Source organism: Mugil cephalus, chromosome 3 (assembly GCF_022458985.1).
Source record: "Mugil cephalus isolate CIBA_MC_2020 chromosome 3, CIBA_Mcephalus_1.1, whole genome shotgun sequence".
Taxonomy (NCBI): Eukaryota; Metazoa; Chordata; class Actinopteri; order Mugiliformes; family Mugilidae; genus Mugil; species Mugil cephalus.
Window position 1 is genome coordinate 6,578,294 of NC_061772.1, and position 15,311 is coordinate 6,593,604.

Genomic DNA, 15,311 nt, shown 5'->3' on the forward strand with positions numbered 1-15,311 from the left:
TTCCATCACCAATATTCCTCAAGGAATGAGCAGATGAATATTTAATATCGCTCGCATTTATATGATTGCATGGTAATTATTAGCACCCAAATGCTTGACAAGGTCGGTGTAATATAATTTGTAATATGTTAAATTTGCAGGGGAGACAATGTTGAATTCCTCAGACGTCATGTTTTAATCTTATGTTGGTTTTTCATCACCGTCAACGTGTCTACAGAGACGAGATCGGTTCACACCAGAAAGGAGCAAATCCCAAAGAATCACAAGGAAAAGAGGAGAAGCAGTGGCAACAGACAAGTCCCTTCTAACCTAGCTATGGTGAGAAGAATAGTTTAATGTGTGAACGTTCTCTTGTTTATTTCCCACGCATCATAAGAGTTGTGAAATTGTGACAGTTGTGATTGTTAGAAAAGAAAGTAGGAAAGACTGGCAAATATGCAATAGAAATACACAAGCAAGTGTAGAAGCAACAAATCTAGGGGTTTCAATGCAATGAATCACAAGAACTGTCAGTAATCGTTTACATGCACCCTGGCAAACTCTTTTTAGTGATCACCTTTTCAGATTTTTTCATTTTAATTGTTTCAACCCTCTATACTTTCCTCAATTGTCGTGGCGACTAATTGACCCTTTTTTTATCCTCAGTGTGTGCACAGCCATGGCATCGTGAATCATTTGCATCTTGCGTCGTCCCTTGATCTGAATATGGAGCTGTTTGCAGAGTTAGCCACATGTTTCATAACATACTGTAGGTAGCTCATCCATGAAATCATGATTGAAATCACATTGAGGTGCCAGAAGCTGCGTTTAAAGCTTGACTTGTGATCAACAACAGCAACAGTGTGGAAACGCAATAAGCATGCGATCTAAGACTGAACTCATCTGCTACCTGCCAGTGTTGGAGTCATTACTCAGTCAAGTAGTAATGAGTTAATCATTATTCATTACTCATTTCAAAAGTAATTGCAATACTTATTACTAGCTGAGAGGAAATCTGTTAAACAATTTGTCATATTTATTATCTTTTTGTTACATCCCATAATTTTATGAATTCACTAAGATACACTGTGATTTGTTGTTCACGTCTGTTGAGGATTGATAAAATCATGGTATTTCTCAAAAAAAAATGAATGCTAAATTAATGTATAACAAAAGGAAATATATATATATGTAGATGGATAATTGAAAAGCCATTTAAAGGATTATTGCATAATAGAACATTTGTAACAGATACCTGTGAGTCAAGGAGATGTGACCTCGGTCAGTACATGATCCACATGTCCACCAAAGTTGATTTGCAGTCATACCTCAAAGAATGCCTTGAGTGAGACAGACGGTAAATCATCCACACCCACGAAACAAAAGCAGATTTATTAAAAAATATCCAGATGAATGATTCAATGTTGTGCTTTTGAATTGTAAAGTTGTACCATGATGGCACATTTGTTTGTTTTCTCATAACATCCCCACGCCACTTTACTGCTTGAGAGTCCCCTGGCACACTTCCTTCAGAGTATACTCATGTGTACAACAAGGGGTACCCATGTCCATTTACATGAATATATCCCTGCACCAATAGGGAGCCAGGAACAAAGTGGCTGCACGCGGAAGGTAGCAGACCCTAATCCCCAGCAGAAAAGGTACCGTCCTCGAGTGCTTCTGCTTCCATGTCTTCATGTTAAATTCATGGTGCTGCGTGGTGCACTGGCCAGTGCTCGCTGGTACGCTGCATTTGCTCTCGGTCGGCGTGCAGTTCTCGTGAAGTGTTAATGATTTAACAGGAGGACTAAACGAGACGGGCCTGCCGTACAAACGCGGAGCTCTGGATTCGAGCGAATGTCAAGACTGAACAAGATGCGTGAGCCTTCATGACAAGTACACGCACAATAATTAAACTGCAGATTTAATGTATTGTAACACATAAGCTCAAATTTAACCAAGGGATGACATTTACTGCTACTGAGGCTGTCATTTTGTAAATCTCTTTAAATTGGATGCACTGGTTAATTATCCTGACTTTTGTGTTTTTTATGTGCCTGTCATACAGTCTTATACTGGATCATTTGTGTGAAATTATTCCATCATAAAATGTTCAAACTGTAACAAACCTGAAGAGCATGTCAAAAAAAACAACTACAAGTTTTGCCTCTGTTTCTTATCTCTAGTTATATTAAAACATTTTCTCTAGAGAAACATGTCAAAACCAGGGTGAGATGCTTCTGTTGGGCTCCTTGAATTTGTGGCACTTGTGCAGCTTCACTTTCTATCGCTTACATGAGATCTTCTTTTGACATCTGAGCGTTTTCCCTTCACGGCTCTTTTTAAATTATCAAAACTACAGAGCAATTATCTCAAATGGAACATACAGAGAAAAATACAGATGCTTTCATTTTAATTTCCCAACCAGAGTATAATAATGTAAGCAAACATCTACACAGAAAGAGAAATACGCCTGTTAACATTATAAGTGCACTTGTGCATTCCAAATAGAAATCTATAGATCATATTATGAGACAGCTGCAACGACACCGCCATGAAAAGCTCCGCAAATCATATTCATTGAATTACACAGATTACAGATATAGCCCAAAACCTCTGAAAACGTGATGATGAATCCCCCCTTTTTTAACTTCTGGCTGATAAATCATCAGACTACACTGGCAAAGTATTGGGCTTGTGAAAAATGCATGAATTACTAATTAATGAGGCATTCTCGCAACATTTACATATTCATAAAGGTGTGTAATTCACATATGCATGAGAGAGCTCGGTGATGGCTTTTGATAGAATAACGCGCACCCCGAGAAAGAAACCTTTATTTTGTTAAATTCTTCAAAAAGCCGAAGGAGCAGGGATGCTTTAAAAAAAACATTATTCTTCCCCCACAGAAATGCAGTCAAATGCTTTGGGAGACAAATGCGCTGAGGAGAAGCAATGATGTGAAACAGTATGCAAGATTACATTTTCTGAAATATTGTCCCGGGTGGATTTTCAAAAGTTCATTTAGCAGCCCAGTGTTCCCAACAACTGTGCTCAGTAAAACTGATAGATATACATGAATGGTATTATGTTCTCGGTGTCACGTTTGACAAGTTTGACAAGGAGATAAAGCAGTAGATCATTTTTATTTTTTGGTTGGGGGTGTGTGATGCGTTTTTTGAAAATGAGTCTGATATGTAAAGGCCACATATTGCACTCAATTAGACAGACATAGTCCTTTCTTGGTAGCTTTTGGCACTTTCAAATTCTAATCTGAAAATTTAACTAGACTAATAATAATCACTACTGGGATAAGTCTTTACTATTTACTTTTTTCATTGTAGTTAAAGTCAGCCAGTAGCTGTGCCATGATGTCAGCTTCTTGGAGACGAACCGTTTCAGTGAAGCAGGTCCAAGATGGTTTGGCTGGAGTTGAGGTCTGTCCCTCTTCTGAAAGGGCCTTTCTATTGTTTCAACCTTCTCACAAGGTCTTTGTGAAAGCTGTCCCAAATATGGGTCAAAAAGCACAAATAACATTCAGATGGTTCCTAGGCTTTCCTCACAGCTATGCACCAAAGAATGACAAGTCCAACAAAACCATGTCGAGTTTTTCACCCTAACCTATTGTCTTTTCACATTAACTCCAAGCTGGGCCTTTTCAGCTAGGCCAGAGTTGTGTCAGGCCTACTCGGAGTCAGACCAAGTCCAGCAGCAGGCTTGGCCTGTTGAAAATACCACGCAGAGTCTGATTCACTCCTTTATTCCATTACAAAAATGGCCCTTGGAATCATTGTGCAAAATATCTAATGGGAAGGAACACAAAGTATAAATAAGGCTGGTCTCTGTGGCCAAATGGATGGATTCATTTCAAAGGGCATTTTAGGCTATTGATGCAGTTAAGAACAGGACCAAATTAAGTTTTAAACCTTAAGATCACAATTTTGAAGTTAAACAAACAAAAAAGAAAAAAAAAAAAACATGAAACCTAGACACTAAATTACTGAAGAAAGACTTTAACAGAAAAACAAAAGTAAAGGTCAAGAACTTTAAAATTATTTAAATGTTTTATCACCAAAATCAAAATTGCGAAGGGTCCTTGATGGGTCCCCTTTGTAGACACTGGACAAAAGAAAGGTGAGGATCCCTGAAGATGCGTTGAAGCAAACAACAAGGATGGCATTTCAAGATACTTAAGTTTTGAGTTTAACCTTGCAGGACTTTTGGAAGGCACTTCTGAGCATCAGGCGCAGGGTTTTGGCAGCTGCACAGGGAGCCTGGTGGGTCAGCCCTACTCTGCGAGCTGCTACTCCACACTAATCTATTTTAAACCATCTGTGAAATTAGCAAGATTTCCTAAGTCCTTCACCTCCAAGGATTAAAACATTGCTAAGGGTGTGGGCTGTTCTTACATACTGTTCTTACATACGTGCTTGACGACTCCTGAGATCAATACCCAACTTTTCTCTTTTCTTTCACCTGTGCTTAAAACCTAAAATGGAAATAAGGAAATGTGGATGTATATAAATGTACAACACCATGTAATATAAAACATTACATTGAAAACATCTGGCTTAGAGGACCGTCTAGATGTAGATAAACCTATGTTTCTTTTGCCGTATTTTAACTGAAGGTTTTTAGTGACCACTGAATTTAAATACATTAGATTATTATTATTACTATTATTATAATACAATTGAGAAAGAGAGCATAGGTGTTACATGTTTATACATCCAGTAACATCAGGGAGACTTAGCCTCGGCTGTTTTAAAGAGCGATACCAAGGCATGCAGCACCTCTGCCAAAGCCAGTACAATGAAGTCATGAGTCAACTCTAATGAGAAAATCAGATAAATAGCAGCTGTTCTTGGGGAAATGGTGCTGTCTGACAGATTCACCGGGTGCAACGGCTGTAGCATTGAGCAGATCCAAATGAGTAAAATATTGTTCCAGGCGCCCCTCACTGCTCCCCTTCCCTCTGGTGTTTAGTCATCAGAGTTGTGAAATAGCAGCCCTGCCGCTACACGACAGCATTGGCGTATTAATTATTTTGCACTGTTCACACATACACATCTTTGTACAACAGTGACAGTTCATCCGCACAGGCCACTTACAAACAGCGTTTTCCTAACCATAGCTCAGCGGCCCCCCAATTATTTCTCAGACCTCTTATTTGGCTCACGCAGGAATCTGTGGATGCAGTGGGAAAAAAAACAACAAAAAAAAAAACAAAACAATAAAAACATCACCAACTCAGCAGTGTTACTTTGTGACACACTCACTTAGACAATAATGTAAAGACAAATACCCAAAGCACAGAGCTTTTCTCCTCGCGATTAGTTGTCATGCTGGCTTGGAAAATTACTATAAGATTTATTGTGCAAAGGTATATGTGTAGTTTTCCATCTACTGCTGGAGAGTGCTTACACAGGCATCTATTACGGATGCTGCCGTTAAAGTGTAGCTTTCCTGTGCTCTTGGGATGGCAGAGTTCAGCACAATGGTAAAAGAGCAAGTGATTGATGGGGACATAGAATCAAACTTATTCCCTAAATGGTTAAAAAGACTTAAGTTCCAAGGAATGTTTTTAGTTCTTTACTTCATTTATTTATTTATTTATTTTGGGCTAAATTAGTTTCCGAACTGAACGTTATGATTTCTAATAACACTGACTCAAAATTTATTTGAAATGAATCAGGAAGGAAGCTGGACGTGGAACTCATAATTATTATGATGATAATGAGTATTAGATGGCACAGATCCAGAGAAGAATGATGGACACAGTCTGCGTTTACAACTCTCTGGATGACCTCTGGCTCAGACACACACACACACACACACACACACACACACACACACACACACACACACACACACACCTGTCTCAATAAACACACACTCACACACTGATCCCTCTGAAAACCTGAGGTGAAGAATCCTGAGAATGTATAGTTTTGCTTATTGATCTTAAATGGGGAGGTTTTGAAATTTTAAATTGGCTTTAAGCTGTTAATGTTGCATCGCTCTGTGATGACAAAATGTTTTTTTAGTGCATCTGTATCATAAGCAGATTGTACCATTTGTGCTTACTTGACAGTGCTATTTTAGTTTAAAAACACTGAAGTGGTATTTAATTTTGGCAGCTACCGTTAACATGTTGACAGCGATCAATGAAGTGCATTATGTATTATTCCATGTCCAGTTATATTGTAGTTACAATTCCCCATCTACCTTTTAATGCTTAATTTTGCCGAAAGTTTCAGGCCTCCTTTTTGTCACACACGTAATTGATGGTTGAGCTGATATTAACATTGCACAGATTTGGCCTATAGTCCAACAGCTGATATTCATCCAGTGGTTATCTGTCGTGTTTCATTAACTTTGCACTCGCTATGTGGTTATTAGTGGTCATACTCTATGGTTATATTTAATAATTGTTTTGTTCGCATTTTCTATTTATATTAATCAATTCACTTAAATAGTTTTCTTTACTAAAAGAGTCTTTGTCGTGAGAAAGAATCCTACAAGCTGAGTCGGCTAGCGGGCGTATTGTTTTATTAAACATTGTTATCGGTGTCAGACCAAAATGATGTAATGTAAATGGTTTATTCACTTCAAGATTGTAGAGATGATGGGATTATTTTTGCACATTTATAGCATCCTCTCCATAGTATAGTAGTTTTATTAAACCCTGTGTAGTGTTTTGGTTTCTGTCCTCGAAATGATGGACCTGGCTCTCCTGGATCAAATTTCATCTATTCACCAGCACCTGAAGCAGCATGCCACTTGAATTATTCCAAGGTTGAAGTAGTAGGACAAAATTTAATGTCAGTGAGAATCCACCCGTAGTTCTTTTGACATTTCAAGGTTGATGCAGCTGGCTACAGCGTTACAGAGAACGTTGGTAAAGCGATGGATATAGTCCAAACACGGACACTCACAGTTGAGGTGCGTTTCGTTGGGCTGATGCTACGCTGTGTATTTGCACATAGAATCTCTTCACACGTGTTCTCATATCCTGTCGTCATGGGCTACGCACGCACATGTGTGTGTGTGTGTGTGTGTGTGTGTGTGTGTGTGTGTGTGTGTGTGTGTGTGTGTGTGTCAAAATTGAGAGAATTGAGAATCATATGGATTGTTGTGAATCCTCATGAAGATGCAGGATGTGTAAATAAAGTTGTTGATGTGTCGGCATTATGACAGAGAGGTGTAAATTATAATAAATAAATAATCCCTCTTTGTGTTAGCAGGTATGGATATGTGCTTTTCTGATATACACCCATTATAAGGAATTAATGATAGAAGCTTATTACTGATCTTCAGGTATAAATGTATATGAATTTTTTTATGCATATACATTTTTTTCTTTATCAGTCTGCTAAATAACTATTCTTATTAACAACTGCAGCTATTTGTAACAGCAAGCATTACCCTCTAATACATTTATGAGCAACCCACTATAATATGTTTTTTATTACTTACCAGTTTGTTCTACACTAATGTCTGACATCAAGCGTTTATGTTGCACTTCTCATGTTCCATTTTAAACCAAAGTTTGACACCACGTTTCTTTACAAATAAATAACTGAGTATGACTTGTTGAACTGACCTGAGGTCCATCCTCTGCGTCGTTGCTGTGAGGTCAGTAGCATCAGTAAAATATCAGCTGGTATCGTTTGAAGTATGAGTAACTCTCTTTAGGAAAATGCTTAGAGTCTAAAAATAAACTAAAGTGAGTCTGCATTGTTTGCTCTAAACTTTTCCAGCTCCCTCTCGATCTGTGCATTGGCTGTAAACAATACCACAAATTCCTCCACAATGAAAGTGATTACTCAAATCTTAAAACAAAATGTCTCTTTAATTTGTAAGTGTCAACAGCAGTACAAAAGATGGAGTGATGTGAGAAGCTTTCTGTAACACAATTTCTGTCTCTTTTACAGAAAAGGAGGAAATTCTTGAGGTAAATGAGCTAAAACAGGCAGTTATTCAGCCCACTGCTGCATTGTTACAATGGACTGAGACATAATGAAAATGATGTTATATTATGTCTGAATTCATCCTGCAGGGATAATTGAATCATATACAGTATACACATCCCTGTAGCGCCCGGATGCACCCAAATGTGTCGATCATTGGTTTGTTTTTACTTGATATAGTGTATTAATACTACCAAAGCCGAGGAGATTGCTCTCCACACACACGCACACACACACACGCACACACACGCACACCAATGTAAAATTATTCACCTTAAGTTTACCTCACGTCAATACTGCACATGGAAACCAAAGACTTGCTGGTGTACACTTTGAAGCCAAGCAAAACCAAACAAACATTAAAAAAAAAAAAAAAAAAATTAAGATTCATTTTCATTTTTTTTTTCTCATTTTAGCAATAATATCCCTAGCAAATAATTGAGCTTTTGTACTGTATAAAGAAGAATGTGAACACAAACGTGATGGCAACATTTTTTTTTTAAGTTGAATTAAAAACTTTACATTGGACTGTACAAGATATTACGATAAACTATTTACATATTCAGACATAAACTTTTTTTTTTTTTTTTTTTTTTTTTTTTAAAGCAGCAACAGACACTATGTATTTCATTTTCTCTAATAACACCCAAACAATACTTGCCGTGGGCCTAGGTACCTGTCAGGAAATTAAAAAAAAAAAAAAAAAAAAAAAAAGGAAAGAGAAAGATTTCTATGCGGAAAATTGGCTGCCAGCAAATTTCAAAACCACGGCTCCAGTGATAGAAGAGCCCCACACAGTGTTGCTTGAGAGACAACTCTAAAAAGCAAAGTACCAAAGACAACTATAAATGTTGCCCCGAACAACAAATTTTACACTTCTGAACAGCAGCTAGCATGTCAGTCCAGCATGTCAGTGAATTGTGCTGATTAAATTAACACAGAGAACATTCCCACCATATACATCACAAAGTTCAGACAGAGGAAAAAAAAAAAATCAAATTACAGTAAGTAATGTTGAAACAGCATAGAAGCGTTTGTCTTCAGTTCATTCAAACCATTGGCATGTGGAATAAAAGAAACAAACTGTGAGGGCTACGTTTGCAGATGGCTGGATAGTCACGGGCATTTAAAAAAAAAAAAAAAAAAACGTAACGCAGGAAAAGATGGCGAGGAGAGAATTAACTCTGAAACTGAACACTGAAGAATGCAGTGTCTGCACATTTTGCCACATGTAAAGAAATAAATACTTGCACGCTCCCACATAAAAAAAAAAAATCCAATATCACTTGTGTGTGAAACAGTCATTCATTAGAAAAAAATACCATTGTTTATTATAATAATGTAAATGCAAGCCAAATGCATGCAGGATTTTTCAGATGATTTCAACTCCTCCAAAAAAAAAAAAAAAAAAAAAACGATAAGTGCTGTAATAAGCACAAAACACAAGTGAGGATATACAGCATACAGCATACCGCTTAGATTGTATCATGATTGGGAACAAAGTACTGAATAATTCTTTCACATCAAGTGCTCGTTGTTTAAATTAGTACCTTATCGGATGAGTGTAGCTTTTGTCGTTTCTTTTAAACGTCCAGGGAAGATTATATAAGTGTAAGCAAGTGAGGTGCTTCTCTCCGTCTCAGGACCAGTTACTGCTCTCTTCCAATAAAGAGAAAATTTCAGCATCTACATGAGGTACAGTGACTTGTCAGGTTCGAAAACATGAAACCACATACTAAAATAAAACCAATAAAATAAAATAAAATAAAATAGAACAGCCAAATACATAACTTATACTTCACTAATGAACAAAAAAATATATTTCATGTTATATTTACAATAAAATCTGAATGAGATGGCGAATTCACTAAACAACCCCCCTTTGTTTTATTTTTATTTTTTTTGTCCAATTCATGAAAAAAAAAGTTTTTTTCTTCTCTCTGTCTGTTTCTCTGATTGTCCATGTTGTTGACAATTTTAGAGCCAGCAGTGGCTAATAATAAATACAATATGTCGATACTCTACAGTTTCAAATACAATATACAATGCACTGAAGTCTGAAGTCTGGTGTTTCACGGCTCACCGAGCCTGCTGTTGGATTTTCTGCTCACTTTCTTGTGCTGAGTCTCTCCCCTAGGCAGCCCTGAAGCTTAAACAAAGTGTTCATTCATCACATGTGTCTTTGCATAAATAAACAAAATAAGTAGACAAAAAAAAAAAAAAGACTCAAATCTGGTAACTGTGAGAGCAAACCCACTTGAGTCCAACTGGGGAATTCTGTTCATTCATGGTGTTTTTCCCTCAAACAGCTTCACATTAGTCAGAATTGATAAAAATACAATTTATATCCAGTGCTTATAACACTTATGAAACACCGTCTCGTCGCGAGTTCTTGTTGTCATTTTTTTTCTCTTCTCTTCTTCTTTTTTTTCTTTTTTTTCTTTTTTTTTGCCTTTTCTGTTATATAAGCACAGTCAAGTTTCAGTTCTGTGAAGAGTCCTTTTTAGCTACCAGCCAACCAAAGCAGTGTGGCATGGTCATGAAAGTATTTACAATCACATACAAATCAGTCTAACCACCAGCAAACAGGAGCAAACAGCTTAAAAATACCAAACGGTTTGACTTGGAGGGAAATCCACTTGGGTTTGTTTGTCGGAGAGCTTCCTTATAGTGACTTGTTCCTCAAAACGAGAATCGTGTAGAAATGATGCAACGGACAAAACAAAACAAAAAAATAAAATGAAAAAATGAAATGGGAATTATCAATGAGGTGTCGTAAATATTTCCAAACGTAGAAACAATGTAAGTCAGCGCTGGATGGGTATTAACAATAAGAGTTCAGAAGATCAGAGAGCTGTAAAGAGCCATCTGTACCAATTAGAGCTTGGAGAAAAATGCAGTGACCAGCAGTTGGGATGTTGACCAGTTAAAGCCACTGACCAGCCATTCAGATCCTTCAAAAAGCTCTGCGCTCTCTGAAATGGACAGGTTCAAGGGCAAGGGAGGGGAATAGCTGGACTCATGCATTAATAATGCTGTATTTCAGATGATACCCAGTCGTCAGTCATTTTAATAATCCCCCACAGCTTGATGTACTTGTTCCATCTGCTCGCCAGCGCCTGGTGATTGGGCCAGGGTGGGAGCCCTGTTGAGGCCTCACTTCCAGCACTTTGATGGAGAGCACAATGAGGGACACACACCCCGTTTTTATTGTTTCCCATCCTTCCCTGGTGTTTTCTCCTTCTCTGAGCCAGATGGCGCCCCCTGGGTGCTGAGGTTGCCACAGGCTGGGGTCAGAGCAGGGCATGGCAGGGAGGAGAGCCACTTAGACCTTCTGCCCGGCAAAGAGGATCTGAGTGTCAACATCAAGGCCTCGACCCACTAGAGGAGCTTTATCTAGCTGCCGCCTCTGGAAGGTCGCCACTCGTCAGGTTTTAAGCTCAAATTAGGATCGAGATTTCGTGCGTTGTCTTCTTTAATAACACGACGATATAAGTGCATTCCAAAAAACTGATCTGATTATTAGAAATAGCGAGCAAGGCTAAGAGGCACCGAGAATTTATGGAAGTGCACTCACGCAAAAAATCTCAGTTTGTTTTAAGCCGCCGTCACCATATGCGCATGATGAAGTAGTTTTAGAAACGCGCACGACTTTTCTCTGTCCGTTAAGAGATGTCCTTGCAGATTGTCGCTGCTCTTTCAAGACTATTTCTGTAATCAACTCATTGCATTAACCCGTTGACCGTGGTCTGCTTTAAGACTTCTTAGTGTCAGTTTAAGATTTACAATGTCTAAAAAGAATTAAGATTGGAAAAAAAAAAAAAATTACGTTTTAAGACCTAAGACTTTAAACTTGCCGTCCAAATGGGGCTAAAGTGTTTAACAGAATGTACTGTAGCTACACATTGTACAACATCAATTTAAGATTGTAATGCCACCAAAGCTGCCTTTCGCTGCTGTTCCAATCCCACAGATTGGAGGCCTTTGGCCCTTTGGCATTCTGGCCTGATTACAATCACTCTGATTAAGATCTTGGTGAATCAGACTGAGTTGCGGGGCTGGAAATGAGTGAAGGATGCCACGGTGCTCTTCGTGGACTGGTGTGAGGGCGGGAAAGGGCCTGGCCAGCTTCATTGATGATCACTGCATTGGCCTCCACGGAGGTCAGCTAGCATCACAAGCTACCATCCACAGATGTCACATGTCGCAACCTCCTGCAGAGCTTGCTGCCTCCAAGTTCCTGAGTTGTTTTTTTTTTTTTTTTTTCCTTTTTTTCTTTCTGCTTATTATGTTCGGGAAAATTAATGAAAGTCTGGATCATGAAGCTGCATTAAGAGATGAAGAGATTGTCTAAGACTCACAAAGCCTCTCCCAAAAGACTTTACAGGTTTTAGAAACAACTTGAAATGTTTGGCACTTCTGCACTAAGTGATGCAGTTATGTGATAACAATCGACAACAAAGAAATAATAATAATAATAATAATAATAAATGTGTATTATTTACCCTCTGTACTAAATTGGAATCACTCCATATTCATTTTGAGATATTTTGTAATGGTAGTATTTTACTCTTGATTAAAAACATTCACAAGCTGTTGGCTGGCACACTATACCTGAGTGAGAATATTATTCCCATCTTGAACAGTTAGGTAATGATGTAGTAAAATCATCTAATTGAAGAGGAAAACTAGGTATATGACTGTAAGAACTATAGGTTCATATCAAATGTTCAATTTCAAGTTCCATCTTTAGTTTTAGGCAATAACCTAATTGTATAAATGTCCATGGTTTCAATGAAAAAATAAACAATGAGATAAAAAAAAAAAAAAAAAAAAAGGTATAAATTACCACAACCCAAACTGCTTCACACACATGAACACTTAAGACCAAATAGCTTTTGATTCTGATGAAGCCACAGCTGCATGCTGGCTTCCACATGATACATCAATAATTTTTTTTTTAAAACATTTTTTTTTTTTTTTTAAACCTTTGTGGTATAGTTTTTGTTTTCTTTTGCTCTTTCCCTCCCTCAGCTCAGACCAGCCCTCTGGGCGTCCTCCTGTGTGAGTGTCGTGTCTGCTCTGGCCTTTCGTCACCGTGAGAAGTTTCAGTTGGCGCTGACGGGCTCTTGTGTGTCATTTTCGCTGCTATAGTCTGATTTGGGCTCGTCCTCAAAATCCTCGTACATGTCCATCTCGTCCTCGCCGTTGACCGGCTCGCTGTTGTTCACCATGTTGTTGGGCTCGAGTTTCATGTTGTAGGTGCTCTGGATGACCGGAATGGACGGCTCAGGACTCGCTGAGGCACTTGAGCACTCCGACGTCATCTGAGGTGAGGGTGTGGTGGTTGGCATGGTGATGGCCCCAGGATAGACCATGCTGGCGCTGGTGGTGATGGGAATCTGCGGCGGCTGCCTGGACGTACGAGAAACAGATGTAAACGACGATTATTCACAATCCTCTCGAATGAAATGCTTTCGGTCCATATTCGAAAAAAAAAAGAGCTCAACAGATGGAAAGAATGCCGAAAGTGCTGCTGATAGAGCGAATGACGCTTAGGGGAGTCTCTACACGTCTCTAAACTCCATGTATTTTTTTGTTGCAGCGATTTAACTGAGATGGTTGGATTAGGGGTTTCCCGCAGCAGTCCGCTTTAAGCCAGCAGCTCTGTGAAAATGATTTGGGAAAAGAGAGGTTCTCCCGACAGCTCCCGTTTTGAGCGGCTCAGAAACACTACCGAGTTTATTGGTGACATAAAACCAATACGTGGTTAGTGCTGCTCTTGTCTGCTATTGCGCAGGATGATTGATACTCCAGCCACTGAAGCTTATGACTGACATGGGAACACCTGGAGAAGGGTTCTCCTGCTAACCACACACAGTAAATTAAAGTGTTAAGCTGCAGACTGCTGCCCTCCAGGCTTCTGTAAGTATATACTTAGAGCTTATATCCTGTAATAATGTCTGCACTTCATGCTCCATTTGGAGTCTGCTATTGTCTAAAATTATTAAATCACAGCTATTGAGAAACGCTCGATTTTAAAGTGCATGTCAAGCCCCTTGTCTTGAATCCAATACAGCAGAAGCTAACTCACTTAACACTCCCTAGGGAGGCAGAGAGCTGCAGTGGAGCTGGTGTGGCAAAAGGTTGTCTGTGTTAGTGCGGCCCAGCTGTAGCTTTTGTGAGCGTGCACCTACCCCACAGTGAAGAACTGCCTCATCTCTTGTCGCCGTGAGCGCATCATCTGCTTGTACTCTCCAATACGGAGTTTTTTTCCGTCGATGATGCAGGTCCTCTTAGGCCGCGGCTTGTACTTGTAGTTTGGATACTTCTCTAGGTGGAGCTTACTCAGACGAGCCTGCTCTTCATAGTATGGCTGCTTGTCCTGGTTAGACATGGACTTCCACCGAGAACCTGCACAGTACGACACGTTGAGATTTCAACTAGAGTTTAACTAATAATCAAATAAATGACACAAAGCATATAAAAAATGAATGTTAACAATGCAACTCAAAATCTAGTCCCGTTTTTATTGCACTTGACTCTACATTGCCAGACAACCTCTTGATAGCCGGGCTCGCGCGCATTATCTCAGATGAGAGACATGTTCCTTACTGTCAAACTGAACAGCACAACAAGCTAGTGTAGTAAATACTACAGCCCTGTGAAGTGCCCTACACTGGCATGGATGACAGCACTTTTAACAGCTCTGATGTATGGACTCCAGTGCTGAGGGGACAAGACCCATTTAGTCTCTGTCATTTTTCATGACAAACACTTATGGTTGTGATGGGCTATAAATCCATCCACACGCTGAGGTGAACTGATGAACAGTGGCCTACACACACTTCGTTTACATACCAGCTACTTTACCAGATATTTACATATCAGAGCGCAGTACACCCATCTGTCCAAGGGAAAACTCTTGCTAAGTCTGTTTGATACTAGACATAAATGTTTCTACCAAGTAGTCTCATAAAACTCCTCTTACAGACAGGTGTTGCGAATTAGCATTGTTATAAAACCTATAATCATTGTATTGGATAGATTTGGTATATCTATCAAAGAAACCACAAATATGTTCAGTTTACAACATTTACATCATTTATTTTCTGCAACAGTTTTACTGTTTTTAAGTCTTATATTATATTTTCATTAGTTAATGTTGGATTTAGAAGGTCTTACCCAAAATCTTGCTTATGTTGGAGTTGTGCATGTCGGGGAAGGCCTGGAGGATCTTGCGCCGCTCATCCTTGGCCCACACCATGAACGCGTTCATCGGCCTTTTAATGTGCGGCTCGTTGTTGTTCCTGCCTCTGGACTCCCTGAAGACTCGAGCCTCAGCGGATCCTGCGCCTC

The 15,311-nt window shown here is 39.1% G+C and overlaps 1 protein-coding gene across 4 annotated transcripts in view; it reads right to left on the reverse strand.

The window, feature by feature from the left end:
- Positions 1–7,815: 7,815 nt before the first annotated feature.
- sox6 (SRY-box transcription factor 6) overlaps positions 7,816–15,311 on the reverse strand; it is a 127,477-nt gene continuing 119,981 nt past the window's right edge. For all 4 annotated transcript variants that reach the window (XM_047580821.1, XM_047580820.1, XM_047580818.1 and 1 more), the window contains 3 exons: positions 15,138–15,311; positions 14,150–14,366; positions 7,816–13,367 (listed from right to left, as the gene is read on the reverse strand). In XM_047580821.1, the coding sequence (XP_047436777.1) occupies positions 13,061–13,367; positions 14,150–14,366; positions 15,138–15,311 (698 nt within the window). In that variant the 3' untranslated portion in view covers positions 7,816–13,060. The remainder of the gene's footprint in view (positions 13,368–14,149; positions 14,367–15,137) is intronic.